The 12,276-nt window shown below is 42.9% G+C and overlaps 1 protein-coding gene across 5 annotated transcripts in view; it reads right to left on the minus strand.

Moving 5' to 3' along the window:
* Positions 1-12,276, minus strand: part of ARHGAP17 (Rho GTPase activating protein 17) — a 41,514-nt gene that overhangs the window by 21,493 nt on the left and 7,745 nt on the right. For all 5 annotated transcript variants that reach the window (XM_027468746.3, XM_027468742.3, XM_027468743.3 and 2 more), the window contains exon 2: positions 2,412-2,451. In XM_027468746.3, coding sequence (XP_027324547.1) covers positions 2,412-2,451 — 40 coding nt within the window. The remainder of the gene's footprint in view (positions 1-2,411; positions 2,452-12,276) is intronic.

The raw sequence follows: 12,276 nt of genomic DNA on the forward strand, positions 1-12,276 counted from the left end.
CAGAAGAGGGGAGCAGCAGCTGTGTGAAGCTCTGGCCTGCAGGAGCACCCAAAGCTGGGCCTCGGGGCTGCAGCAGCTTCTGCAAATCCAAGGGGAAGGTGGAAAAAGACCCAGCGTAGGAGGGCTGGTGAGTTGGAGGACCAGAGCAGGAACACTGAAGTCTCACTGGCTACACAAGGTGGTAATGGGACTAACAGCTCAACAGCCACAAGATGAATCCACTCTGAAGTCCATATGAAGCTGCATGAAGCAGGCAGTACTGTTTACAGCCAACTGTTGCAACTAAGAAGTTTAATTTCTACTGCCTTATCATCGAGATTAAATACTACTGAGAAATTCCAAACCAGCCTCTAATTGTGAAAGTACTTTTTTGCAACACAGTTTATCAAGCATGATTTTGGCAGACCCAATGATCTCTTGAGGTCCCTTCCAACCCCTACAATTCTGTGGTTCTGTGATTATCCACACCTGAAACACAGTAACTGAACCATCCTACAGATCCCAGCACGCTAACAGCCTCTGTCAGCCACATGTGATGGCTTACGCCCCCTTCGAAAGGCATGCATATTCCTGACAGCCTCTTTCCAGGCAGTCTGAATGCCAAATTCAAAGGGCAGATGATTGATAGGAGGAACATGACCCCAGAACTTCATGAGTCTCCCCTCTGATCTGCTTTTTAGTTCAAAGTGTCAGGAAAACCACGAAGGACATTAATCTCCATTAAGTTACATTTGAACCAAAAAATGTGACCTACAGGCTTTACTGTCTGCACCCACGGGGCATCTTCAGTGAACAAAGACATCAAACAATTGCTCCACTATATGCTACAAGGGCATTCCAGAAAGTGGGCCTATTGTAGAAGCCCTTCCAGTACTGAGCTGCATTGCTTCTCTTCAGGCAGGAACACATTTAACAGAGATACTTGAAATGGAGCATTACACTTCAGAAAACAGAAAGCAAGCCATGGCAATCCTATGTCAAAGTCTGAGACAAATATAAAAAGAAACACTGTGAAACATGTTTGGAAAACAAACAGCCCCGTGCTTTTAAGCTCTTTAGTTAGATAAGAGCCTCCCTCCCCTCCGCAAGCCCCCAAGAGCAAACAAACAAGTGAGTAAATTCTTCCACTTGGGTGTAGCCAGTCTGCTCTGTGCCTGGGAAAGCCTTGCTTGCAAAATTTTTTTGGCAACAAGCAGCAGTACTTCTGGCTTTCACTTCTTGTTACTACTCTGCTGTTAACCAAGAAAACAGATGGGCCCTTGAAGGCTATCAAGGTGTTTTAACAGTCTTTTTGCCATTTAATTGCACACATCCCTTTAGAAATTAAACATGATATTGTCAAACTGTTAAGATATTTACATTTCAACCAAAGCAGTTCCCTGGAAAGCAGGGCAGTGTTTCAGGTCAGCTCATTTCACCCTTACTCAAGATGATTTCACTTGTTCTTGCTGAATTCAGGTTTAAAGCCCTAACATTCTCTCACCTTCTACTTTAACCCAAACAGCTGGAGAGATTTGAAACAAAACTAACACCTCATTTGTTTGGCCTATGTGTTTTCTGCAGAGGTCTTGAACTTAAAACATACTAACATGCTTTGTAATTGACTCGAAATAACCATTACAGTCCAAGTCCAAAGGAGAAGCTAGCACATCTAACTTCCCCAGCCAATTCACCTTCTGTCCTTTTTTTCTGTAAGAACCTTTCGCGAAATAACCAAAGGAAGAAAAATATGCAGAAGAACAAGTCTGTAGTCAAATTTGTTTCATGTGATTAGTCAACCTTGTTAATCTAACAATTGCAGCTAAAATTCCACCATGAAACTACTGTTTGATTAGATGGCATACTTTTAGAAAGATGACAAGTCTGCAAACAGAACAAATGTCAGGGTGACAGATTTGAGAATATTTCATGCTAAGTATGAAGCATTTGTACGTTTATTAAGAACAATTCCAGACTTCTAGAAAAAAGTCATTATCAGTTAGCAAGCAGCTGGTATGCTTTTCGCCACTTCTTTTAAGGCCCAAGATGACCTCTTCAAGAGAAGCACAAATGAAGACAGAAACCAGCTGTGCCTAATCATAGCTTCTTCCCAGCTCATCATACTCCACCAGACAGCCTGGCAAGTCATTAGCACTAATGGTCCATAAGCTTAACAAGCTAGTTCATCTAATCAAAAGAAAAAAGAAAAAGCTTCTTCTTTCACTTTACCAAGCTGTATGATAGGACTAAGAAAGAGAAGTAACAGTTTTTCCTTGCAAATTTTAACAGTTTTTTCATGTGCTAAGAAGTCAGCCAAGGACATGGTTGTTTTCATCCACATCATTTGCATTTTTCACCCCACACTGGGTACTCAGATGGCTCAAACTTTAGAGATAGAATTTTAAGAATGCATATTAACTGTGTTACGATACCTGCAACAGGTCTTCACTAAGTACCTCCGTTTTCTCAGCCCTAAGTGAGGAAAAAAAGAAGACAAATTAGCATGGTCAGGGTCAAAGACTGCTTTTAATAACTGCTTAGTTGCAAATGTAACCCACTACAACCACTGCTGCAAACACCACCACCTTCACCATGCCGTAGGTAGCACTGGCTCTTGGCCACTGCCAAGGAAGAAACATTGATGGCTTGCCCAGCACAGAGTGCTCGGGAAAGCCTGACATTCCCGAAATTCTCAGCCCACAGCACTAATCCACTGCATCGAGTACAGAGATGTTTCAAACTGCACACGACTTAACACAAACTGGAATCCTGAAAAACTTCTCTTAAATGCAAATGTTTCCTTTTTCCTAGAAATCTGCTTAAGAAAAAATGCAACTGGTTTCTACATCTATGTTACATAATCAGAGTTTACATTATCCCCCCTTTAAATAACTCTAGCCCTTAATTTGGCTTAGTGCAAGAGAAACAAATTAGAGGCAGGTATTTCAGCAGTTCATTCACCCTCTGTGCTGACCCACTTTTACATATTTACGTGATATGAAACAGACACCACAGAAGAGGAATTCCAGCATACCAGAGGAGAACACGCATTAACCTAACAGGCAGTTTTATGAAATGAAACAGCCACCTCAAATGGCATAATTCAAAACAATTTCTAAAAACATTTAGGATACCTACAACTAGATATGTATGCATCATTAAACCACTGAACTGCTGCAAATCCCATGAACTAGCAGGGAGTACCATGCAGGTGTATGTGAAAAAGCTTTCAGTTTGACTGAGAGTTCACAGTTTTTCCCACCCATGCTGCAACAATCAAATTACAGTTACTATAAAATTTTACAAATTCACTTTTAGCTATTGGGAATTACAAAATGAATTTTACTTTTGGAATAAAAAAGGCTTGTTCTGATATTATCCCATGATCACGATCCTCCCATTATACTACTTCAAAGCTACCAAATGCTTTTGAACAGCTCTAGGCACAATATTAATTTAAACCCACCAAATACTTGCCTAGAACTTGCACACCACCTCACATTCATAAAAAGTATGATTTCTCCCTCCCCTGCTTTTTCCTAGGTAGTAATACCCATTTGAGTGAAAAAGTAAAGAAATTTACTTGAAGTGCTGGCAGAAGTTCGTTTTCATTTTAAATATTGTTGCCAGCAGACTATGCAGCATTGTGCAAAACAATTCTTGTGTATACAACAAGTCCCCTTTGCACATGTGATTGGTTTATCAAGTATTTAGGGTCACAACCAGAAAATCCAGATCTCCTTTGAAGTCAGGGACTGTTTTTACCAGTCATCGGCTGTGGCAGCACGGCGTCCCCAGGCCAGAGCTGATTTAGAAAAGCCACTTATGATGATGTCAGGTTTGGAAACGCAGAGGGAAGACCTCACCCTTCCTGCAGGCCCACATTCCACCTTTAATAACGAAGCCAAGAAAGAGCCACTAAATAATATTGTTTTTCAGTGACCACTGCCATGAAACAGAAAATGTAACCTTGTGACAGCAGCACGGCCTTTATCTCCTTGCTGAGCCGTCAACAGGGAAAAAGCAACAAAGCACCAAAGGCACCTGCCTACCTCGGCACAGCAGGACCTACTGCTTTTAGTTTAATTTTATGCCTAACTGCAGCTCCACGGGACGCTAATTTCTTCTGCCAGCTAATTAAAGAATTCACAGATCTATGCTAAATATTTTTTCCCACTGCTACTTACCCCTCACTAGGTCTTGTTTGTGCCTTTCCTACTAGGTAGCATGAAGCAACAGAGGAACGGTGCCTCCTGGAACCACGAGGTGGTTAGCAAGGGGAAGATGCAGCTGCAGAGAAGTTCCCCAGCCGTGACGGGCTCTGGGAGCCCATCAGAGCAGGTCCCTGGCCCTTGGCCCTCACCGCCCTAACCTCTCCCTGAGAATGCCACAAACACAGCTGGCCTCTCACTGAGGTTACTTGGCTGTTGGCATTCCCAGCAGCTGGACTCCATGCCATCAAAAGTTAACTCACCATCGCACCAGGATGCCCCTGCAAGCCATTACTAACAGGAAAAGCACGGCGGAGCCCCTGCCGTGCCAGGAGGCCCCAAACATGCTGCTCATGCAGGATCCGTGGGCACTTCTGCATGGTGGGATGCCCACAGCTGGGAGCAGGAGCTGAGCACAGGACCCAGTGGGCACACGCCGGCTGCTCGGCTCCTTGCATGGGCTAAATTCGGAACAGCCGCTGGGCTGGCAGCTGAGCACCGCGAGCGGGGCTGCGCCGGTCCCCTGGGAAAGGCGGGGTTCTGAGGACAGGAGGTGAAGCTTCCTGCTACACCTCGAGGCAGGACACTGTTATGGCAAAAACTTCTATATGAGATGGCTGGTACAAAGATCTTCAAGGAACATTCAGCAGCGCATTGTTAAAAGACTGATTCTAACAAAATAGTGAACGTGCAATGGCAAATTGCAGCTAGAATCATCCCCACAACCCATACAGAGGATAAATACCGAGTTCCTTTATGAGCACAACATTAACCCACTCCACAGAAACCAAGCGCACAGCTCCCGGTACCTCTGGAAACAGCGGATGAGAATTCCTGAGATAAAAATGTTTACCTTTATTGGGGCAAGAATTTACATATGCATGGATGAAATAAATGAGATCTATTAAACCAGAGCTGGAAAGTTTTAAAAAAATAAAGCTTCATCTAAACAATGTTTGAGATCTCCCTGGCTTCACAGCAGAGTCCTGTCCACCATCAAGGCGTCAGAACTCACCAGGGAAGATCTCTGGAGCAGGTCAAAGCTACAAAACCAGTGGAAATTTACACCCCCGAAAGGCTAACAAGGAAGGAACAAAAGCAATCCTGACATGCAGAGCCATAAAAACTTGGGCATTCATAACAGAACAAGTGACTCAGTTCAAGTATCAAAGTGGAAACAGAAACCTTGACTCACGCCCCGAGGCCGGGATGCGGAGCTGGCAGCAGGTGATGCCCTGGGAGGGCAGCTCGTGTCGTGACGAAAGGACAAGTCTGCGCTCCCAAACTCTGGAAAGATTTCAGTGGAAATGAGGAGGACCCACCGAAACATGAGACTGAATTAAAGCTAGCCTTCTGGCTGTTTGATTTTCCTTAAAGTATTTGTTTGTTACCCTGAGTAACCAGATTAGCGCTTGCTGGCAAGTTAACGCTTTGCAGCACCTTTGCGGGGCGCCGCGCTAGCAGCACATCCTGCCTGCTTCCACAGCACAATAGGCAGGACTTGGTGCCAGGAAAAATGGAAGAATCAGCAGCTCTGTTCCAAAACAAGGCATCCAGAATTAGGTGACAACTTCCCTTCTAAAAGGTTTGCTTTTTTAATCCTAGACCGGACTTCGTAGCAAATATAACTTAAAGATGTTTCGGGACTCGCAGCTTAGTTCAGCACTGTACTAAATTGCAGGGACAGCCTGCCTTTTTAAGCAGTATGAACTACATATAGCTCAACTTTATGGGGCCTAATGATTAAATATGTCAAATCACTTTAAAATCAAAAGAAAGCTGCCCTCGGGGAAAGACCAGAACAAGACGAACTCAACAATCCCTTTCCAACAAAGGCACAGGAGAACATCACCAACGCTCAGGAGAACCTAGGCCTGAGGGCCATTTACTCTACATCGAAAGTGACTGCTACAATCAGTATCCAAACATGAAACAGATCGTTGCTTATGGCAGCATCTTTCTTAAGTTCTACTTGTTTTGGACTTTCCTTGAAATCCAGGTGATGCAGGGAACCTCTCGTCTTCCTGCTCAGCAGACGCGAGGTACGCTCCAGCCCTTCCTCCTCCCTGGCAGCCAAGCTCACACAAGGCTCATTACCTAAACTAGATTTTAAAACAATACAGGCTGTAACACACAGATTTCCTGTTACCCATATCCTACTCGTGTTCTGTATTTCTGTATGCTTTTCAGAAGCTGAGATCTTTAACATCAGTATGTTAAATGAAACGCGTGTAACTGGAAAGCAAAAAATTCTATGACTGTGGCCTTTGTAAGTGTGTACATTAAAGGGCACTTTTCAAAAAGCACTTCATTACTGAGGAAGTATTTTGTTTCCTTTGGCAATCAGTGGGAATACTCAGCTTTCTGGATATACTACAGGAGTTTGGTTTAACCTGCGCAGCATCGTGAGGACAAGCCAGAGCAAAAACGTTTGGCCAAGTGCATGCCTCACACCACAGAAACCAAGTTTATTGGTTCAAGCCCCTAATTAATCCCCTTTGACTTGCCTCCATGGCAAAACTAGCACTCAAACTGGAGGTAAAGCTACAAATACCAACCTTCACTGCAGGTGATTTTTTTTTCAAAACCAATATTCTGTAAGTTATTTTTAAACAAGCTTTAACATCACTTCACAACAACTGTCAGATGAGAATCACCTTTCAATATTTACTTGGTGTTTAGTGACCATCACTAGCAACCAGCCACCAGTTAGACTTCAAGCCTGCCCATTATCCCTGTTTTTCACTCAAATTAACAATATAAATTTCTGCACAAGTATTAAAAATGTGTTCACTGTAAATCTGATGACTGTGGAGACTTCAGTGGCAGTAGCAGAAATCAAAACCAAAGGTTCCTGTTTTGGAGGAGATAACCCTCAAACTGACTTCCTATGGGAAGTCCGTGATGGAGAACTGTTTTTCATGCTTAAATGATGCTCAAGTCACCAATTTTAACTCATGTGGTTACTGCAGTTTTTGTGCTTCCTTTAGAAATTCTCTAAAAAATGGTGCGTCACCTCCGAAGCACCAAAATGCTTCATTAAGATCTGCACCTTCAGAACCCCAGTAGGTACAAAACTACAACTTGTGACTCAATAAAGAGACAACTATTTCTACTCTTTTGCCTTCCTTCATTTTCTCCACTGAGTTTCTCCACCGAACTGCCCGATGGCTCTATCTAAAAGCTACAACATTGACCTCTCTGTAATCTCAGCCACCCGGTTCTGAAGAATGAAGCCTGTCTGCTCAAATTAAAGGCAGACCGGGCTTTAGAAAGATAATCTTGGAAATAAAGCAGACCATGCCTTCAGTCGCAGGGAAGCCCATGACAGCCTGTTCGCATTAATAGATCTGAAATTCCTCACTAAGTGAAATGGATCCAAGGCCTCCTCTCCCAGGCGAAGCAGTAAATTTAGCTATTAAGGACAACTGCAGCCCAAGCCAAATCCTATTTTAGGGCTGTTCTAGGAGGCACAGCCACAGCAGCAAGGCCCACACCACGCTGCAGAACTCCAAACCCCTCCCTGTAAAACAAACAGGTTTTAGTATTTGATGTTGAGAATTAAACCACATACACTACAGTTTGAGGGAAAAAAATACTGCTTAAACAGTTAAGTTTATCTATCAATTCAAGGTGATTAGGAGCAACACACACTACAAATCAGAGACAAATTTAAGTTGAACTTTGTAGGTGAAAAACCTACAATTGTGGCATAAATGCAAAACCAGACTTAAAGCAATTTTGTCCTGATAGAGGAAGTCACATATCAGTGAGCAGTCTGATAGTTTTTAAACTTCTGGTTACAAATAAAAATGTACTGCTGAGTGCTTTCAGTCAACTGTTGTCCCAGCAAACTGAATACTTACTGCTATTCTATTTCACACCATTACAAAGCTTTAGCTGGTGAAGCTCTCCCTGTATTCCTTTTCACTTTCAAAAAAAAAAAAAAAAAAAAACAAACAGAAAACCACCACCGAGAATGTACATCAGGACATAACGACAAAATGTGATTTCTCTTTAAGGTACATTTGATTTGCGTTTTCTTCAGAAGCTGTTGGTACTTCTGCAAAATGCTGTGGTGAGGGATTAAAACTCTAGATGCTTAAATCCAGTCAGGATGAAATCTAGCAGTGGTCGTATGTTTCTACCAAAGTAAAAGCTCCTACTTTAAGCAGTGAAAAAAACAGTGGGGAAAAAGAAACAAAGAATTTGAGACCAACACAAAGTAAAGATACAGAAGAATAATCTCCTGAGCTGATCAAATCACAGCGTATTTTCAACGCCTCGCCTTTTTTCCCCTTAGGTATTAGCATATAAATTTCTCATGCTAAGTGAGCTCAAATATTTAACACTACTACAGAACTTGACCTTTCCAAACATGTCAGTTTATTAATTTATAAAAGATGTATGCAAACATCCTTAGACAATATCTTGGTAAAGAGTTATTTTTAACATTTAGCTGCCCAATGTTTATTTACATTTAAAAGTTTATTTGCACGTAAGACCAAGCAAGCAACCTTTGCTTCCCCAGAGTAATTTGATCTAAAACCAGGTTTACAATTTTGATATAAAAAAGTAGCAGGGCAGAAAAACTGCAGAACAGGAGGCTGTAACCACGGCGTGCCAGCACCAACACAGCTGCTCAGCACCACCAGGGCGCTCGGTCTCGCCCCAAGGGCAGCCAGGCTCTGGGTGTGCCGGGGTCACAGCGCTATTGCCCCACGGTGAGGGATTGCTCCAGCTCTTCTCCCTCCTGAGCACTGGGATGAGATCTGTCCCCTGCAGCAAGGCGCCAGGAGCTGAGCCGCTGGGGGACCCGCTCGTCCCGCTGCTGCACCGCAGTCAGCCCAGAGGGATGAAAAATAACTGGGCTGGAAGAAAACCCATTTTTCGGTCAGATCAATTTCACCACCAGGTGAAGCCTACAAACGTGGGGTAGGAATAAATGGAAGGGGAGCTTGGGAAACACCGCCTCGGCAGAGAGAGAGGGCACTGCTGCGGGGCTGAAGTCAGCCGTACCTCTGCAAACACGGAGTTAAGCTGGTGAGTGACATTTCTGGATAAAAGACTGGCTCAGTTATTTCCTACCTGTGGGTTTGGCAGCTTTTAATTTTAGACAAGGATTAGTTCCCCTGCCAGATTACCTGCTGACACAAGAACTCCCTTAAGATTAAAGAAAAACACAGCTCAAACATAGCCCGAACTTTCACACGAGACGATACTTTCTGCTCCAGCTACTACAAAAGTGGATTGCCCACTAAGTAAAAATACTTGAGTTTTATGACTTCTTTAAAACCAGAAATCCTTCATTGTCAATCATTACAAAAGACCAGAAGAAGCAGTACTATCTTTTGCAAATCAAAATCTTTTGCAGTGTAGACATGCTTGAATAGGATAAATATACAATACAAGAATGAGCAAACTACAATAAACTGCTACAAAATCATAACTTTTTGGGGCACATTTGTATGGTTTTGGACTTCGGCAGGACATTTCAAGCTACATATTACATTGCGTAAGTGTAAAAAAAAAACAACTAGAATTCCAAATGAACATTTCAAAGTTAACACTGTTGTTAATTTAATACACTGTCCAGACAGGTCTATTTTAAGTCTGGGGATTCGTAAAACTGGCAAGTGAAAGCCTCTGAAAAGGAACCAAACTGAATTCAACACAAAAAGCAAAACAAGGAAATACAGAAGAGGCAGAAAAATGAAGTAGGAATAGAAAGTAAAAATGCGAAGAGGAGCTGGAAGCATTGAAATAACAGTTAAAAAAAAAAGTCTAAGGTCGACCTGCAACATTATACGACTGACTGGCAGGACAGGCACAAAGTAGGGATTACTCCACGTCCACCATTTTGCAGTGAAGCCTTTGCACTGATTTTATGATTAACAATTAACAGCCAAACCCTTTATTATGTTTCACCAACAGGAAAACCAGCTTCTAACTGAGCTGAGTCTCCGCTGGTTAGTCTGCAATTGAGACTACTCATCCAATTACTGGGTTTTACGATGCTGGATACACAAGTCTGTTTTTCTGTTGCTTGGATACGGGATATACACGGCCAGATTAATGCGTGTAACATGGAGAACCGTGCCATTACCACTCTGCCACGTGTTGCACACCATGTTTTTGGTGTTCTATCACAAAACTGAAAGTTAACTCTATCACCAGATTTCTGAGCCTCTATGAGCTCTAAATATGAGCCTCTAACAGCCCAGTAAAGGTTTATTAACACTTCAGCGCACACTTGGACTTCCTGTTACAAAACCAGGATTACTTTATCCTTGTGTTCCATTCCCACAAAAACCAGGGACAGATCAGAACACTTAATCTGCAGGGGAAATCGGCTTACGGCAGGACAAACCAGCTAAATGTTCAACTGAAAGAGACGCTGCAACAGCTTAGCTCACACGTTTATTTTTTCTGTAGAAAACGAAGGCAGGATCGAAAGCTAGTATTTTCATACAGAAAAGTAATTTTTAATCAGTTGGATTAGTATTTCTTGTGGATTGCTTGGTAACTGGTTCATTTATGTCAAAAAAAAGTTGGCATCAAATTGTTGTTCCTTTCAAATCCCTGTAACAGCCATAACTCTCAGATCCGCATGCACAGCAACTTATCTTCTAAAGAAAAGGTCAACCTCAACTCATTTACAGTTTTCTCCTCATCTTCTCTGTGCAACTGTCAGATGTAGAACTTATCAGCTTTTCTTGTATTAATTTTCACTCTGGAAGTGTTGTTAGGATCTTGAGAAGCTTGCAATATGGACAAAGAGCATATTTATACAAAACTCTCTGTCAAGTGATTTCTGGTGCAAGACAGATGAAAGAACTCCTTTATAGACCCTTGCTATTTAAAATTGGTTCAGGTATTTTGCATAGTCAGTTCTGCAGATTCCTCAGCTCCTTGAGTCACTCTGCTGCAGTCACTCCAGGATGTTCCTGTCATTTTGCAATGCAATTAACTGCACCAGAAAACAATCCGTGTCAAGGAAAAAAAGGCTCCTCCTCACTCGAGAGAACTTCTGACCTCACCCAGCTGGCTCGTATTTATGAAAGCCAGCTTCCTGTTGAGACAGCAGGACTGTCCAAGCATAAGATGCACCATGATTCTAACATGCTTTTATCAGCAATGGCATAACGACAACAAACTCAAACATTTGGTTCCTAAGGAATACATTTTAGTCAAAATATTTTAATTCAGCCAAGGATGCAATGTTGCAGATAAAAGAGATCCTTGTACGTTCCCTCTTTGTCTCTTGTCTGGACATCCAGCGCTGCTTTCAGCACAGCACCGTGCTGAGGATGAAGTTCAGCCGTGCTTGCAAGACGGGAGGGCGAGCAGGCAAGCAGCCTGAACAGGGAGGCAATCACACACACTGCTCTGGTAAAACCACTCGCTACGTCAGCACCGACTGCTGCGAAGTTCTTCGGTTCTGACTTACGGGAGGTCAGCCACAACCTCCCCAATTTGGCTCATGCTGTTGAACTCCCACGGGTTTCAGACCAGAGCTCTCCATGGCACACGGGGCACGGCTGAGGGACACGCTATGGTAAGGCCCAATGTGAAGGGCTGGAGGTTCTCCCAAAGCACTAAAATTTGGAGCTGCTAACTCTAACAAGCTACAAAATGCGTTGGTTTTTTTTTTTGGTCAACACTGTGCAGGATATTAGAGAACATCTATCTCACTGACTTTTTTTTATTTAAATATACCCTAAAAAGACCATACATATTTGGCTTTTCATTATGTGCTAATAGTGTCCTCCAGTCTAAAGAAGAGTTCTGCTTACAGATCTGTTATCACTAGTGAACCTAAAAATACTACGCAAGTATCGAGAAATACACTTGCTTTCCTAAATCCCAAGCATATCGCATTACAGCATCACGTGGAAGCAGCTCATTAGATCACTTCTAGCTATTTTAGCAGCTTAAATCAGTACTATTTTAGGATGTCTCAGACGCACCTGCCACCCCTGCACAACCTATCCTCTCCTCTGGTTCCCTACAGCACCTCGCCCAGGTGGCTGCACGGGCACAGGACGATGCCGCAGGCTCCGCTTAACATACTGTGACACAAGCA

This window comes from Anas platyrhynchos, chromosome 15, assembly GCF_047663525.1.
Source record: "Anas platyrhynchos isolate ZD024472 breed Pekin duck chromosome 15, IASCAAS_PekinDuck_T2T, whole genome shotgun sequence".
Taxonomy (NCBI): Eukaryota; Metazoa; Chordata; class Aves; order Anseriformes; family Anatidae; genus Anas; species Anas platyrhynchos.